The sequence below is a fragment of the Chelonus insularis genome, unplaced genomic scaffold (genome assembly GCF_013357705.1).
Source record: "Chelonus insularis isolate UGA/USDA-ARS -01 unplaced genomic scaffold, ASM1335770v1 contig_131_pilon, whole genome shotgun sequence".
NCBI classification, from domain to species: Eukaryota; Metazoa; Arthropoda; class Insecta; order Hymenoptera; family Braconidae; genus Chelonus; species Chelonus insularis.
Window position 1 is genome coordinate 319,396 of NW_023276372.1, and position 19,066 is coordinate 338,461.

General features: G+C 24.5%; 2 protein-coding genes across 12 annotated transcripts; one reads left to right on the top strand and one right to left on the bottom strand.

The window, feature by feature from the left end:
- Positions 1-1,280: 1,280 nt before the first annotated feature.
- On the bottom strand, positions 1,281-14,891 carry shi (dynamin-1 shibire). 10 transcript variants are annotated; one of them, XM_035095198.1, is made up of 19 exons: positions 14,750-14,891; positions 14,248-14,583; positions 13,231-13,304; positions 12,684-12,833; positions 12,399-12,602; positions 12,106-12,298; positions 11,832-12,041; positions 11,214-11,413; positions 10,831-10,976; positions 10,595-10,752; positions 9,802-9,828; positions 9,176-9,347; positions 8,856-9,101; positions 8,398-8,409; positions 7,943-8,149; positions 7,633-7,808; positions 7,456-7,461; positions 6,872-7,060; positions 3,879-5,311 (listed from the first exon to the last, which is right to left on the bottom strand). In XM_035095198.1, the coding sequence occupies exons 2-19, from the start codon at positions 14,409-14,411 to the stop codon at positions 5,215-5,217; spliced, it is 2,631 nt and encodes an 876-aa protein (XP_034951089.1). In that variant the 5' UTR covers positions 14,412-14,583; positions 14,750-14,891; the 3' UTR covers positions 3,879-5,214. The 10 variants fall into 10 exon arrangements, with proteins under 10 accessions (XP_034951095.1, XP_034951098.1, XP_034951089.1 ...); XM_035095204.1 differs by lacking the exons at positions 3,879-5,311; positions 14,750-14,891 and adding an exon at positions 1,281-1,585 and having other exon boundaries at positions 14,248-14,411; XM_035095197.1 differs by having other exon boundaries at positions 14,248-14,842.
- PpV (Protein phosphatase V) lies at positions 13,989-18,011 on the top strand. 2 transcript variants are annotated; one of them, XM_035095208.1, is made up of 8 exons: positions 13,989-14,131; positions 16,120-16,233; positions 16,392-16,487; positions 16,629-16,836; positions 16,904-16,983; positions 17,058-17,163; positions 17,233-17,394; positions 17,478-18,011. In XM_035095208.1, the coding sequence occupies exons 2-8, from the start codon at positions 16,165-16,167 to the stop codon at positions 17,666-17,668; spliced, it is 912 nt and encodes a 303-aa protein (XP_034951099.1). In that variant the 5' UTR covers positions 13,989-14,131; positions 16,120-16,164; the 3' UTR covers positions 17,669-18,011. The 2 variants fall into 2 exon arrangements, with proteins under 2 accessions (XP_034951099.1, XP_034951101.1); XM_035095210.1 differs by having other exon boundaries at positions 13,995-14,131; positions 16,134-16,233.
- The last annotated feature ends 1,055 nt before the right edge of the window (positions 18,012-19,066 follow it).

The following is a 19,066-nucleotide window of genomic DNA, read 5'->3' on the forward strand; positions in this document are numbered from 1 at the left end:
CAAGAACTGATGTAAATATAAATAAAATTATATCATATAATAATAGTTATAAACAAATAATAAATGTATTTATGTACAACAAAGAATTATAAGTACGTGTTGAAGTTATAATGATTGCTATTATTGTTTAAAAATTATCTGTAGAAAGATAATTTATACTCATCAGTCATTTATAAATTTTTATAGGATATTGCAAAATGTTATAATGCAAAACATTTGTTAAAACTACAATGATTTATTTGATAATTTAAATAATAACAACTTATTTTTTTCAACAATTACAACTAATAATTATCATTATAAACATGATATTGTCATTCTTCCTCTTATATTGCTCAATCATTCTATCAATTTAATAATTGTTTTTTGAAATTTGTAATACTATTAACATTAATTCATTCATTTATCAATTTATTCTTTTCATTTACTGCTTAATCATTAAGTTATATTTATTTTTAATTTATAATGATGATTATATTATCTAAATGTACATTTTTTTTGTAATAAAAATTTTATGGAAATTATATTGTGCATAAAAGAAAATAAATACCAATTTTTATGTATAATTATATGTATTTGTTGATCTAATGAATTCTAACTATTAATTATTATTTAATAATGACATACTAACTATTTTATTTTAACAAATAATTTTTGTAAATGTAAGCGTTATAAATGAGGTAATTAAGTTTTTTTTTTATCTTAATTATTGTATTAATATTTTTAAGTTTTAAAAGTTTTTAAGAAATGATACAAATATTTTCATGTCCAAAAAAAAAATAATACTGATCAAGTTTTTTTTATCTATAAATTTTTTTTTATCATACTACAAAATTTTAAAAAATGGATTGTAATAGAATTAAAATAAGCCACAAATTAAAAATCTATTTTTGTTATTGACTTTGTTATTTACATTAATACTTCATATACTAGGTCATCAACTGATAAGTAATAAAATATACATTCATATAAGTCAATTAGATAATAATTATAAAAGTATTGCATTTATAGCAGTTTAAATATTATATATTATCAACTTCATTTTTTCACATATAATTGTATTTGTTCATTTCTCGTTCTTTCATTTTTTTTTTTTTCAAATTTAATTTCTAATTCCTTAAAAATTACCATTATCTTCATAAAAAATATTTTGGACCTTTTCTTATGTTTGTAGAATATTATTTTAATGATAAATTAGGGAATAAATAATTTACATAAGTGGAAAACGAGTAAAACTTGAAAAGAATAATTCACTAATTTTTATTAAAAAAAAAAAAAAAGAAATGAAATTCTCATTCTTTTATTCCAGTCTTTTATCAATTCTCTTCATTTTTTTTTAGAAAACTAAATATCACTAATAATTTAATTATTTCTATTTTTACATATAAAAAACAGTTTTATTCAAAAAACTTCCTTCCAGTAAATAATACACTAACGATAGTAAAATTAGAGCAATTAATTGAGTTTTTTTATTCAGCGATTGTCGGCGGCAATTGAATCAAAAAATTGGACGTTGTTGCTTCAATTCAGTCGGCCAGAATATGGTCGGTCAGGAATACGGGGAGGAATATTAGGTACAGGGCGCCTACAACAATATAAAATATAAAAAAAAATGAATAATTTATAACTAATAATTAATCATTAATTCAAATTTAACTAATACTATCTAAAAAAATATTAAAATTAAAAAACATTGAACTAAATAACAAGCATATTCTCCATCAAATCCAATTTCATCTATAGAAATTAATTAATTGATATATTCAAAAAATAAAGTTTCAATCATGTTGGATATTAAATCAAATAATAGACATCTGAACAAAATGCTTAACAAAGATATTAAAAAAGCTTGTAGCAAGAAAAGCATGCAATGAAAGTATAAATGACTGTAGCTTATTAGATTATAATAGATTTTGCACTAGACCATTTATAGATGTAGGATAAAATAGGAAAAATAATGAAATACAGAACGCAATCTCACATCTCTTACGACATAAAAATAGTTGTAGAAATGCGTGACTATACGTTCTTTTAAACTCTGGATTCAATTATCATTCTCTGTTTCTTATTATTTTTTATCTGTTTTTTTTTTACTTATTTATTCTATAACATATTTATTATTTTCTATATACACAATCGTAATGCAATAAATAGTGTGTATTTTTTTCTCTATAAGAAATTCATAGCGAGGTATGTTTTTTGCAAAGTAACCCCAATCAATAATGACTAATCATAATAATATTTTTCTAATTTTATCATATTTATTAAAATCAATGATAATAATTAAATTATAATGTTTTCATGCTTTTTCAATTTTAATTATCTTTTAGTTAATTTACGGAAAATATTTGTTTTTTAAAATAAATAAAATGGTTTTAAATATTATTTTATTGCAAAAGAGTTACTTTACTTACAATTTACATACAATACAACCATTTGTTATTAATCATTATTTGTTTTTTCTTGATTTCCTCATGCTCGAAATTTTATGCTTGATTCAATGAACAATTTTTTTCTGTTTAGTGTCTTAGTGCATGAATAAAGCTTCACAAATATCTTTTTTATTTCTTACGATAAAATATAAGGCTGTGAATGGAAGCATGTATATTTTTGAGAAAGTGCTTTGAACCGTTTTTTTTTTTGTTTTTCTTTTTATTAAATTTATTAATGACTACATTTTCTTGATTATTCATCGTAACAGAAATTTTACTTGATATATAAAAAAAAATGAATATTCTAATAATAATACGGAATATTAATGTTAGTATTATGAAAATCAATGTAAAGGAAAGCATCAGTTTTATTTGGGTAGACAATTTATGCATTGTCAACATTATCTATATTTAATGTCTTTTTAAATAATAATTATATATTTTCATATTTTATTTATTTATTAACTTCCCAGTTTTTAAATATAATTTTTGCCATTCAACAACTATCAATATTGACAAACGTTCGAATGACTAATGTTTTCTAAAAATTATTGTTAACAATATTCATCAACGATCTTTTTTTCATTATTTTTTTTCAATGTATTATGATATTTTTAAATAATCACAAAAGCGAGTGATAAATCTGGTGAATGACATTAATAACAACGAAGATTTTAAAGATATAAATATGTTAAAGTATTTGGATTAAAGATATTAAAGAGATTGTATGTTGACTTAAAACTTTTTGTCATAATTGACTCGTCTTATTGGAAAATAAATGTCAATAAATAATAAATTGTCTATCATTATTGACAATATTAATTTGTGATGAATAATATTAATATCAATAACTAAATGACTTAAATAAATTTCTTTAATAAAACAAATTATGAAGTAAAATTAAAGAATCTTCGTTGTTTAATATCGTTTAGTAGTTGGATTATTTATGAATGGAAAAGAATATAATTTTCTTTTAACATTTACACAGAAGACGTACAGATATTTGATATGCGTTTTATTAGCCTGTACTAAAAATTCTAGCTAAAATTCTCTTTGAAATTACTTAATATAAGATAATTGTATTGCAGATTGAGAATTGATAAATAATCAAAGTATAAGATAATAATTTATTTATGACATGGCTCTTTCATCATAGTCTGCAATAACAATTTCTCGATCGTTTTATCATTAATTACAATATACTATATCTTAGTATGATCATAAATTATTATATTTATTATTCTTCTTTTTTAGAATTTATTGAATCAGGTAAACTAATGCAGAACATTTACACGATCTCACTACTATACAATAACATTATAATAATTTATATCTGAATCTATAAATATTTCCTAGTAATTCTCATCAGAAAATAATTATTTATATCATTGAGATGTAATTAAAATAAATTAAACATTATATTTACAGTTACAAAAAATTATAAATATTTTCCAAATTATTTATTAGGCCCAGCAACAAATATGGCAAATTATATTTTTATTGAATACTTGGTTTTAATGTTAAGAATGATCCTTACAATAAATTTATAATAATATATAAGCGTTTTTCTTTTTTATTTCATTTATTTTCTGTTTATTTTTATAATTGATTAATACACTCTTACAGAGCGAAATATTGTAGAGAATCAATATTAATAAATTTAGTTTACGATCTGATTATATATAATTTATGACTATTTACATCAATACATCATTTAACGAATTGTAGCAGCCACTTTTGGGAACTATCATTGTAATTATTTAACACTTGAAAATTTTTTAATTCATTCCAATCTCTATTTGCTTTGTTTTTACGTTAAATTTCAACTAACTAACTAATAACAAAGAGCTTCACATGAAGATGTTATTCGTGAAATTCTCAACTTATTTTCTAAATTTTACTATATGAATGTACTTCTGTTTCTATCGACGAGATTACTATTAAATTAAACGAAATAGAAATGATATAAATTAACATTAACTATAAAAGTGGAATTTCCATCAAAATAATACTATCATATATTCAGTAAACTGAGTTAATATGTATAAATTATTTATAATAATATTTTTTCATATGAGTGTATGTATTTTATATTTTTTTCAATTATTACTTGGACAATGAAATCTGTAATATGTACTTTTTCACAGCATGACATTTTTTAAATTGTAATTTTTTTTAAAACTTTTTTATCATTATATTTTTATCAATTCCTTACTTATACCTTTATTTTTACTTTTTGAATCTGTTAATTAAATGCTTTTGGAATTATATTGAATGCCTTATATAGTTTGACTCTCGTTATTTGCATATAAATGCTTTTTTTGGTAGACTCTTCAGGACACTTTTTTTTCATTTTTTTATTTCTTTACTATTTATTTTTGTAAAAAATCATTGAATTTCAACAATATCCTATGAAATTCAAGTTTGAAATAATTCTAAGTTATAAAAAGTTGTGAACAATATGTTCTGAGTTATTAATAAAACAATTTAGCTTTAACATGCAAGAAGAAAAGTAGGAAGCAGTTATTGATAAATTTATTAATGACTTTGAAATAAAAACTTTTGGTAAATAAATCTTAAAAATACGTTAATTATAAACTTTGAATGTTTGCTAGTGAACTGATTAGAATAGAAAATTCATTCGCATCCCTGAATAGTCTACCAGTTTTGCAATTAATGTAAAAGATGTATAGCGACTAATTGATAACAGAAAATGTAAATCTTAATGTATGCTTTAAATTAGAAATTAATAGGAGAATTAAAGCCACTGTATTGCGTTTATTTACTTGATCCTGAATGCATCCATGAGCTCGTTCACAGCAGCGTTAGCAGCAGCTTGTGTCGCGGCTTGAGTCACTCTTTGTTGGATAGACCCACGACTAAACATATTACGGACAAATACGGTTGAGCTACTCTTTTACTTATTAATTCTACATTATTATTATTAATATTATTATTATTATAGCAATAATTGAATTCTTTTATCATGATAATTATTGAATTTTTAATTATTATTGCTTCACTGATAAGTATGCATAGTTAAAGTCATTCAGTAGTTTATATATATGAAAGCCAAGTTAAGATTTATAATTTTCTCTCATATGCAGGCACCGACAGATATTCATTCTTTTATAATTACTTAATTTTAGATTATTTTTAAAAAATTTGTCTACTCTTATAGCAGAAATAATTGAAAGTTAAATTAATATAATAAGCATTTTTAAAATATTTATAATTTATTTTTAAGCTATTTATTATCGATAAAATGAAGCAACAAAAAATTATTCAAATTCCATTTAAAGCTTTTAAACTAATTTTTTGTTTATCTAAAATGCCATGCTGTTAGTGGGCGAATATTTAATTCAATTTTTATAATTTTTTTTTGAAATGTTCAGTTTTATATTTTCAAATTTTTTAGAACAAATGTTATAAAATATTTTAATAAACAAAATTTGTTAAAGAATATTGAAATTTAAATAATTGTTAAATTAAATTTTATCTTTTTAAAATCAATATTATTATAGTGCTATTTTTTGAATAATATCCTATCAACATTTTTTTTTATCAATCTATTCATAATTTCCAATTGTATATATATTTATATATGTTTGCAGAAAAACTTGATTTGTATTTAATACAGATAGCTTGATAATCTATTCGTGACATTATTTGTGTAATAGGCCTTATTTTTATCATATTCGTATATCGCTGGACCTAATGATAATTCTAAAATATATAAATAAATGATTAATTTTTTTTTAAGTAATTTTGTAAAATACATAATTTTATTTGTATAGTAATTATTAACTTTTGCTTTATTATATCTTTTTTGATGTTATTTCGTTCATTATAAATTACTATGTTTTTTCAATTATTACACTCAAGGACAAAGTGATATTATAAATGGAATTTTTAAATTGTTAGTTTTTAAATTTATATAATATTAGGTTTAAATGTTAATAATTAATTTTTTTTTGTAAATAAAAGTTGTCTAGCTTTCTCATGTTTATCCTTGAGCGTAGGTTCAATAAAAAAGAAAAAAATAATAAAAATGTCCTTAAAAAGAATAGACAATAAGATAAGTGAAAACAAAAACATGTAAAATGATTAATGTACAATACAATATTTTTTTTAGAACTCTCTGAAAGTTAATTAGATTAAATAACATTGACTAGATAAATACAACAGGTATACTGATTAATATTTATTAGTAGATAAAGGACGTGTGTTAGTGCGAAGACTTATTGTCGGCGCCTGCAATCAAAAGTGAAGTTAGCACCAAAGCCCGAAAATGTAACCCGAAGTTTTGTTATTTTAAATGTGAATAATTCCAACCAAGCATTGTGCCGATTATTTTAAAATGATGCTCTCATGTGGGAAATAGTGATAAAGTATAGCATAAAGAATATAAAAAATTAATTGTAAATATAAATACTTACGAGGGTATTAATGGAGGTGGAAGACCTGGTTGTCCACGAGCTGGTGGTGGACCACCCGGACCAGGTCTATTAGGAATAGCTGGAGCTGGTCTACCACCTGCTGGAACTGGTGGAGGTGCTCGAGAACTTGCTGGTGGTGGAGGTTGTTGTACTCCTCGTCGAGGGCCTCCTGGTGATGGTGGTGATAGTCTAAAACAATAAAAAATAATTACTCCAAATTTATTCTAATGAATAATAATATATATAATGTTATTGTGAGATTTTTACGTCAATTATATGTTCTTTTTTACAAACTGAAATTATAGAGTATCGAAATAATTTTTCAAAAATTAAATAACGTAATGAAATGATTTATATAATAATAAATTTATACTAATTGTAAAGTTAATGTTTTAAGATATTACTTGAATAATTTTTTAAAATATTATTTCTAACTTCTATCATAGTATATAACACAAAATATATTATGTTATAAGTTACTTATTTTCTAATATTAGTGAATAACTATGAATCTAAAGGATTGTGATGGGATTCTAAAAATTACATATAAGTGGGAAAGAGAAAAATAAAGTTAGTTATCTTACCCATAACTGGATTTGACGTTCAATAGTATGTAGCAAAGACACGTTATAAAAGTGTAAAAAAGAAAAAAAGTAATAGTTTAATTGAAAAATCCGCTTTATCAAAATGAATTTCATTTTTTTAAATAGACTAAAAGAGCAGACTAATAAATTAGTTAATTTTAAGATGGAAATTTTTACCTTGGGTTTTCACCAGATGCCAGCCAATCATTTTTTACTGGTGGTGGTACTGGAGTTGAAACCGTGGCCATTGATACATCTCCAATAATACGTAATGCTTCTTTGCATGCATGATACATTCGAAGCATTTCTTCCCGTTTTTGAGCCTCTTCTGGAGATTCCTCCATCATTGAAGACTATAAATAATTTTATAAAAACTATTAGTTATTATACTTAAATGAACGAAAATGATTCTTTAATCATTTGGATAGAATAGAACTCAAAAAAGAATATTTTAAATTAATGAAAAAAATATGAAAGCAAAACTAACCTGATCTCCACTAGCATATAGGTGAGCTAGAAGTTCTCCGTTAATAAAGTCTTTTGCATTGTTAATAATCAAATGCATAATTGTCTTTGGAACCAGATCACGTGTTGTTTTAGTGACAATTTTCATATAAGAATCAACGAGATTTCTTATCGTTTCCACTTGACGTTCTAGTTGAGGATCCATTGATGATTGTCCTTCACTTCCACCCTTTAAAATTATTACTTTTATTTATTATATTTTTTCAAAATATATTAAAATTTTATTAATGTCATTGTGTATGTGTTTGTGTGTATATATTTGTGGTATGTAAGCACGAGAAAAAAATATATTGTATGAAATAGGAAGTAATTAATTGTTATAAATATCTTGAATTTTTTCTAAGCATAAGTCATTTTTTTGCGTGTGTTTTGTACTGGTTTGTGAGTTCTTCATCTAATTTACCAAATTTTACCAACCTCATATCCTTCCTTTAGCCGTTAAAAATTATAAATAAAAAAAATTGGATTTTAATATTTACTATAAATTTAATATTAGTAAAAGCAATGTGTATGTCGTATTAAATATATTATTATGTAATACATCTTAAAAAATATTCCAAACAAAATATCAATATCAAAATTTTTTACAATAAATTAATAGTGAAAGGATTATTCATAAAAAAATATCAATATTAATATACAAATATTGATATTTTTAATATTTATTTATCATTGTTATAAAAAGAGTTAATAAGATTCACTCAATTTCAAAAAACTTTAATTCACACGCTTATAATGACTTACCAAAATATTTTTATCCTATAAATATAAAATATGTTTTTTTTGTCAATTATATTTTTTGGTCCATTTAAAAATTGAAAATATATATTTAAACTGATTTCTTTTAAATAAACAGAAAATAAATACAAAATTACCTCGCCTTCTCCATTAGCTTGTTCAGTAGATTTTTCAGGATATACACCGGCTCTAAGGAAAGAAGCTTTCCAAGAATCAACATCATCTTGTGTTTCACAACTGAGCTCAAGTTGTTTATAATCTTTATACACATTTCGACCTTCAGGATTAAATAATGCAAATAAATGACGACGAGACATAAAACCTTGTTCAAGATCACGAAGTTTTAATCCATCCAAAGGCAACATATACTTTTTTTCTCGTTCCTGAAATAGAGAAAAAGGACATTTACATCAATTTCATAAATAAATAATAATTATCTCATTTAAAACTGAATTACCTCTTCATCCTTAAACCATGAAATGCTCTCGGATGTTAATACAAACCAATAATCTCTAGATCCTCCTTTCATTATACCCAAATTATGAATGCACATATAACCTTTACGAATTACTTGATTACCAAGAGTATGACGTCCAGCTTTTACAGCATTTTCAGAAGATTGTTGAGCACTGTAACAGATATAAAAATATTTTTACTGTTCTATTTTATCCTAATGTGTAGAATAATTATGAATTTCTTACAGTAATTATATTTAATATTCAATAATAATTGAGAAACTGATTAAGATATTATTATTATTGATTTTATTTTTAAAATAAAAGAAACAAAAATTATCGTAATGCTTTCAAAATGTCTCAAATATAAATCAATTACTTTACAATGAAGAATTTGTCTAAACTTTTTATTTACATCGATGAATTAATATTTTCGAAAATATTCATTTTTTACATTTTTTGTTGTACTACTTCTTATTTAGATTTAAATATATTATTATTACGAAAGTAACCTGATGATTAAAAATTGACGATTAAATTATTTAATTTTTCCAGAATAAATAATGATAATATGTAAAAGATTAATGAGATAGGAGAAATTTTTTTCGATTTCTGTTGATGTTCTTACCTTGAGTTATAAATACTAGCGGCCGCGCTGCCAATATAATTAAATAATTGTGTTTATTTTTTATGTTCAATGTAGTGGAGTATGAAAAAATACGAAATTTAAAGAGAAAATTTTTTGAGCAAAATAGCAAATCAGGTTTCTACTAAATATGTAATAAAGTAATATAAAAAAGTAATAAATATCAATTAGTCAAACTATCTATACTATGAATTCTATAGAAATAAAAATTATTTTTAATTATTATTTCAATTGTAACGTTAATGTAATAAATAAAAGAGTAAAATATTTATGATTGAGTACACTTGAAATATTTAACTTGATACAATGCAATATAAAAATTTTGCTAGTTAATAGTTATAATTTAATTTTGTAAATTATTAGACGACGTGTGATAAAATAGATGAAATGATTTAATTGTGAAAAATTTCATAATGTTATTGGTTACTAAAAATGATTTTGTTTCAATATAATGTTGAAACTTTTCAAAATTTAAAATTATGAACTTGAAAAATGTTTACTTGTCATGTTTCTTTTTTTTATAATAAACGAATAAATTCATGAAATGATACTATAACAGATGATAATTATTACAGTGTAAATAAATAAAAAATTTTAATTATGAATTTATGTGAAATATTTCAAAATATTGGATTATTTTTATATTCAGTATTATTAGTGTGAAAAATGAAAAGAAGCAGCAGTGAGAAATTTATAAAAAACATTTGAAAAATTTTCTAATTCTAAACGATAAAAATATTTTTTTTATCTTTTACCAAAAAATTTTATATCTTACTTGGCAAAACCAATGAAATCTTCATGGTTAGTATTCATGTAGGCTAATTCACAATCAACTAGAAGAATGAGCTGTTCTTTACATAGCTGCTCTCGTTGCCTTACATAAGTAGTAATTATTCGTTCTGTTTCTTCTCTCAATCGTGGGTAACGTGACATCTAACACAATTGAAACATTTTTTTTTTTAAAGTCAAAAATATGAAAAATAGTGAGAGAAAATAAAAAATGCCACTCACCCTGTCTGTACAAATGCGCACAACATTACTTAATTCTTGTACAACTAAATCAACACATTTTAAGCTTGGCTCCTTCAATCTATTAATTTGTTTTTTTACAATAGCTTCAAAAGCCATGTCTGGAGTGAATAGGCCAACTCTAATACCTGAAAATACACAGATAATTGTTTTAATACACTAGTTAATAATGTTGAAAAAGTTATAATCAGTTTATTATTAGAAAATATTTTTCTGCTAGCTTTTGACTATAAAATAAGGAAGACGTTTGAATTTTTCTACTAAAAAATTATTTGTGATTTGATATCGAATAAGAAGAAAGATAATATTGAAATTAATTAGTTAGGAATTAGTGAGAAAAATTGTTATATTATAAAAAAAATTACCATGAATATTTCTGATAGCAAAGGCAATTTCTCTTCGTAATTCTTTCTCATCAAACTCCATCTTGACTATTTCAAAAGGAAAACGTTCGTGGAATAATCGATTTATTTTAGCACCACCACTTAGTTCCATTGTATTAATTTGTGCAGATCCAGATCCTTCAATAGTCCTTTCAAAATCTGATTGAAGTTGCTGAATCATTCTATATGAAATTTATAAATAATATTAATAATATATAATTTTCATTCTAATAATTTTTTAATGGTGAGCTGAGCCTTGGTATCGTTATACTTATTAGACTAACATATTATTAAAAAAACATTTACAAATGTTCATTCACATAATTAAAACACACCACACGTTGTAAAATTGTTATTGTTTTGCTAAAATAATTATTATGTTATTAATATCTTAAAAAATCAATACAAAAAATTAAATTATTGATTAAACAAAACCATAAATAGTTGAATCCTAAAATTCAATACCTACAGAAACATTTGTATAGATCTGAAAAAATAAAAGAGTTGATTGGACATGATGCCAAGACTCCATACTCAATCTTTTGAACAATTTTATACAGTTTAGATATGACGCATAACGTGGAATTGTAACTAACTTACTGTAACATGGCCTTAGTTTTAATAGCAGGATCATCAGGTCTAAAGTGTTTGTACTGTTCAACATCTTTTTCTAAAGTTAATAATTGTTTTTGCAATCTATCACGCAAAGCTGGTAAAGTATCTCTTATGTGATTAGTTAATTGTTGATTAAGAACGCGTTGTAAATACGGTGTTCCTAATCTATCTGCCAAATGACGATAGGATGGATGACTGAAAATTATAAACGTTCATTATGAATAGTCATTTTTTATTAAATAGTTTATTATTAAAATACCTGAGAAAAAATTTTCTTTCAGCTGCTAGAGCATTTTTAATATCTTTTCTTCCTTCAATATCTTTTTGGCTTCGATTAACTACGCCTATATATCCTCGTCGCAAAGGTAACAATTTATTTTCCAAAATATCTCTTGCATCTGTACCTTCATCCATCAAATCGAGTTTTGTTATAACACCAATAGTTCTAACACCTTTATATTGAGAAAAAATGATTACAAAAGATGAGATAATTATTTCATAGATGTAATAGAAATTTATAAGTTTAATTCTGTTTTTAAAAATAAATGTTACCTTGAGGATCAACTTCTTTCGCGAGTTTAAGAGCATCGCTGTTAGCCAAATCAGTATTTGCAGGTGTTACAGCTAAGATAAGACAATTGTCTTTTCTAATAAATTGAAATATCATCCCTTTGATTTGAGCTTCGATATCTGCTGGCTGATCACCAATTGGTACTTTGGTAAGTCCCGGTAAATCGATTAATGTCAAATTTAAAACTGAAATAAGACATATGTATTATAAATAGATTGTTTCAAATGAATAATAAATAAACTTTTTAGATTTTGAAGATCTTTTACCATTTGGAGAGTACACTCTCAAGTTAATAGGTATGTTTGATATCCCTTTATTACTTCCAGTTACTCTATCAGTTTCTGCTTCAATTTCTTTGCGAACCTCGTCAAAGTCCACAAACTTTTTTCCTTTACAGTGAAGAAATTCACCAAATTCTGTAGAAACAAAAAATAGATTATAAAATAAAATCACTGAGAAAAAATTATTAAAGTAATTTATATAAACAATAAATTCGTTTTTGAAAGTTCATTGATCTAACCAAAATGTTTTTATCAGAAATGCAAACATCCAGGATGTAAAAATGATAATAAATAATAACTGATAGTTAAACAGGAAGTCAACAATATCGAGTTTAACGTTGAGCCATAGAAAAAATATGAGAATTCTCTGAGATAATTATTTCAAGAACGTTTGTATATTTCGAATGAATGAATACAATATTAAAGATAAAGGAAACTAAAAGTTACTCCAAAATTAATATCATTTATATTATTAAAAGTAGTTTTATTTTTAATACACATATATATATATACATCATTTAATTGTACTTACCAGTTGTGCTATGGATAAGTTGTAAAATAAGCGGTCTCCTGGTGACAATACCTGAACCTCTTGGGAGGAAGTCTCTGTCAACAAATTTTTTTAGTTAATAATTGTTAGTTGACTTAACAATGATAAATTACAGTAATTAAAAATCATATTTCTGAAAAAATATCATTTTATTTTATAAGACTTTTTCAAGTGAGAACAATTAAGTTAAATTATCGGAAAAGACATTGAATAACATCAGATAGCAAAACAAGTAATTTAAATTCTGTTATAAATAATTATGTTCGATTGTATGAGTGGTAAGGATTCTTCTTAATCATAAAAGTATGTATGTTGTTCGTAAAGAAATAATCATAATGCAAAGTATAAAGTGAATAATAACTATTAAAAAATATAAAATTATGATTAGAAGAATTAGGTTTTTTTTTGTTTATATTGGAATTTATTTTTTTTAATCATCAACATTTGAAGTGACATAATTTCTATCCTTTACGAGAACAATCAATTGTATTTTCCGATCAGGGTATTATGTATTTCATGTACAATTGGAGCATATGAAATTGCAATTAAAATTATTGACAGTTTACTAAGAGTAGGCGCCTTGACGTTGTTGTATAGAACTCGAACCGATATTGCCGATGGAGAGATAAAAACTTCAAGTCAAATATAAAATCATGTTTACCATTAGTCGAAACATACATAAATATTTGTAAAAAAAATCTAAAAAATCTTTATCTGATAGTTCTCCATCATTCAAAGCTAAGTATTTCATTTACAACAAAAATAAATATTAGATAAAATTTTTAAAAACGAATATAAAATATCTGATATCAAAACCAGTCAATCGCCACGCCTTAAGTTGATGAACAGCATTGATCTACTGATAATTTAAAACAAGAGGGAGGTTAGTAGATTCTTAATCAATAAGATGCTATTGTTACAAGTACGCAAAGGGGTTAAATATATAAAAAAAAAGTAGGGAATACAAATATTTAATAGTAAAAAAAAGTAATAACTTACTTTCCAACAAAATTTTCGAGCACTGAACTCTTTCCCGCACTTTGACCACCCACAACTGCAATTTGTGGAAGGTCCAATTGCATAGACACTCCAAGTTGTGTAAAAGCATCTTGTAATTTATTCACAATTGGAATCAACTGTTCCATACCCACATTGCCAGCCATTTTTAGTCTCTAAAAACGTGTCTCTTCAATTTAGAGAAGATAAATTACGGCTTTCGCCGATAATTAGTTGTGTCCTGATGTTCTCGTGGGCGATACCGAACTTGTTACTCGCTTTTTGCCTCCTGCTACCACCTCTTTGTAAACTGCAAAACTCTTCCTATTCGTCCTCTACCTAGCGTTTTATCAAAATGGCTGAATTCGCTACATTCATATGAATCATTCAGACGTTTTTCAACTTCACCGTATACTTTGAATATTTATTTTCATTTTTACACTCAAGTTTTATATTAACACTTTGAATGAATCAACCAAGTAATGAGTAAAATAATTTTAAATACCTCCAACAGCTTCTATAAACGAACAATGAAATCTGCTATTCACATTGGAGTCGTTTTAATCGATAACAGAAGCGTGCGCACTAAAGTTTTGTCATGACCCGTGACCCACTTTTACACTCGTGATAAAATCCATATTCTGATTTTGTATACATTTCTAAAAATGAAGTTTTAATTATAATTTGTTTATGATACATTAAATTAATTGAAAAATAATTATGTACATTCAGATGATTTTTGATTCATTTCATTATCATAATTGGTGAAAATTTGAAAATTTATTCTAGGGAATATTTCTGTCAAATAATGGCGGTAAATTTTTAAAAAGTTTATTTTGAATAATATATCGTAAAAATATTTAATCATTCATCCATGAATTTACCTACATTCATTCATGAAAATACACCTCAAGTATTTGTGTTGGAGTTCAAAAGGTGGGTCGACGAAATTGTGCCAAATTGGAGTTAGGATTTTTAAGCCGTTCTGTTGGTAATTCTACATCAAAAACACACACATACAGCGGCATAAATGTTGTTCAGTTTTTTTTAGGTTATACATGCGATTTCCCTATATCCTTTTATCTATACCAAACTAAGACGCTATTCATGACTATGGTTCATTTATAAATGCCATAACACTTTCATTCTTTATTTGCATCTTTCTATTTAGTCATATCTCTTTACTTTCGTTAGATTTTTCATTATTTTACTGATTCTTTAACGAATATGTTTTAACATACTGCAAACTTAAGTTTAATAATGAATAATTAGTTAAAAATGATATTGCCTAGAGAAAGTAAAGTATTTGGTAAGGAATAAAAGAAATGGAGATTCTCCTTGTGAGAAACTAGAGACATGTCCATAATGTTATCCGTATCTATATTTGGGGATATTTATTTCTTATATAGATATATTGTTCATAGTAAAGATCGAAGCACATACGAGAAAGCACACCATTACATCGTCTGTCGTACTCTATATTAATTTTGAAATTAAACGTTACTTAAGGGGTGTACTCCAAAATATACACCAATACATACGGTAATGAAGTCATGACATCATATTGCACTTGTGTGTCACCGTACATACATAACCGTATGTAATATATTATACTGGTGAGAATAATGTGATGTAATTATTTACGTATTGGCCAGTGTACTGGTGTACATTTTGGAGTACACCCTTATAAAATGCACATATGTACATACAATTTAAAAAATTGTAAAAATATTTATTCCCTACTTTTTTAAACGTATCCTGTTGTATATACAAGGTGATATGTATGTACGTCCATACATACATACATATATATGTATTTCGTGTATTAAACAAAGTAAGAACTACTCATTACACAATAGTACTCCATTACTATAGTAATTTCATGGCAGCACCAGCAATGCTACGAGTTGTGAATCCAAAATGTCAGACATCGATAAATGGATAGAAATCGCACAAGAATGCAAATATTTACCGGAAAATGATCTTAAGGTAAAAAAGAATTGAAATTACAAAGTTTTTAATTGTATTTTTATATAAAAATGTTATAATAAGTATTTTTAAGCCGCTTATGAGTTTTGTTAAGGTTAGCTTTATTTGTGATAATCTTACTTAATTTGTTTTATCATGGTTTTAATTATTATGATTAGAAACTCTGTGACATCGTATGTGATTTGCTGTTAGAGGAATCAAATATTCAACCAGTGTCAACTCCGGTAACAGTCTGTGGAGATATTCATGGTCAGGTAAATAAATTGTTTTTTAGATGTTATAACCTATAAAAAAAATTAATTATTTCTTAATTCATTTGTATCAAATTTTTTAATAATTAGATAATTATTTTATTGATTAATTTATCAATTTGTTATACAATGTTTTTAATTTAGTTCTATGACTTAGAAGAGTTATTTCGCAATGGAGGTCCGGTACCTGATACCAATTACATATTTATGGGAGATTTTGTTGATAGGGGTTATTATAGTTTAGAAACATTTACAAGATTATTAACCCTCAAAGCAAAATGGTCAGACAGAATAACACTACTTCGTGGAAATCATGAGTCACGTCAAATTACACAAGTTTATGGTTTTTATGGTAATTATAGTTATATGTTTTTACAAATTCAGAATTTAAGAAATTAAAAATATAATTTTTATTTTAGATGAATGTGAAATGAAATATGGTAATGCTAATCCATGGAAATATTGCTGTAGGGTATTTGATTTACTAACAGTAGCTGCCGTAAGAAATCATTTTTAATTTATTTCTTTATTTAAATAAATTAAAATGAATTTACATTTCTTCAATTGTTGCAGTTAATTGATGAACAAGTACTTTGTGTACATGGTGGTTTATCGCCTGCCATTAGAGCTTTAGATCAAATAAGAACTATTGAACGAAATCAAGAAATCCCACATAAAGGTAACAAAATTTAAATTGTGATAATATTACCATTTATTTAACTTTACCTTTAATTATTGGCATATTTAGGTGCTTTTTGTGATTTATTGTGGTCTGATCCTGAGGATGTTGATACATGGGCGGTAAGTCCACGAGGTGCTGGATGGCTGTTTGGAGTTAAAGTAACTCACAAGTTTATGGAAATTAATGATTTAAAATTAATATGCCGAGCCCATCAATTAGTTCAAGAAGGTCAGTACTTGAAAATTTTATAATTTATAATATTTACGTTCGTAACAATGGAATTATAAATTATGGAATTATTTGATATACAGGATATCGTTATATGTTTAATCATAAACTTGTAACAGTATGGTCAGCACCCAATTATTGTTATCGATGTGGTAATGTAGCCAGCATATTACAATTTACAACTGTTGATCAAAGGAATACAGTGATATTTTCTGCCGTACCAGATTCTGAAAGGACAATTCCACCGGACACAATTACTCCATATTTTTTGTGATCAACTGAGAGGAATCATTTATTTTTTCGTCCTTCAAATATATTTAAAATCGTAATTGCTAAAAATATTCATTAACTAATTGATCAATCTATTCATTAACTTATAGATTTTTCAAAATATCAATATTACTCATAAATAGAGCAGTTTGAAAACTTCGTATTGGTAATTTTATCGATGAAAAAAAACTCAATAAGTTATTTTAATTATGAAAAAACAAGCCAAAAATACCATTCGTATCTACGGAATTTTTTATCATTTTATAATACGTAATATATTAATGTGTAATTCAATAATTAAAAAGTAAAACAAAAGTAAATTCATCTACCACGATAAATAATAATAATAATAATAATAATAATTATCATAGGAAAAACAAGTATCATAGTTAAAATATTTCAAGTAATTTTTGGTGCAAACATTACCGTGAATTTTTTTTAACGAATTATTTTAACTTGAAAATTATATTAATTCTACATAAACTTTTAGCTCAGAGCATTAAGTGGTTTATAAATAAAGATGCTAAAAATGGAAAAATAGTATTTGTGAAATAAATGAATTATTTTGCTCTGAGATAATTGTAGATATTGAAACTCATTTTTAATCATGTTTATATTCAGGTTCAATGAATAAATGAATAGATACCTTTATGATATATAACAATTGGTAATTAAATGAAATCAATTGTCTTCCTTATGTAATTATTACAATTATGAATTTAAATTGACAAAAAATATTTTACATTGTTCTTTTTAAATTAAAAGATTAATTATTATTTTTTATTATTCTGAAAATAATTTCATGCTTCAAAATATTCTTAATACTATGATAATTATTCGTAAAACGTATACTTTAGACCTTGTCTCAGATTTTTTATCACTGCATTTTGTATATATAAAACCTCCCTTTCATATTTTCATAAAATAAGAAATTCCCACTCAATAAATAATCTATTCAACTTTACTTATTTATTAAAGAAATTAATACTTTCTCAAGTGAACAATTTAAAGAGAAAAAAATGAAATACATTATCGAATCTAAATTATCCTGACTTATTTTTAACAACATTGTGCCTACAAACAAATATAAAATTTAATAATATTTTTATAATTACGTGAACTAGGTTATCAATAATGAGAAATATTATTAAATACATTATATTGAACCTGCATTTGAATATTCAATTCCAATGCTTACATGAATTTTTTTAATAATATAAATTATGAAAAATAATAAATAATAAATGATAAAAAATTGAGCTTTACGTTAATTATCTTAGTACGTGCTAAACTTTTTTTATTCTCTTACACTTCTATAGGCAATAAAAAAAATAACAACTGCATTTCTTTACTGTTTGCATGAAAAATTAAACATGAAATAAATCAACTTCGGTTCGATTGT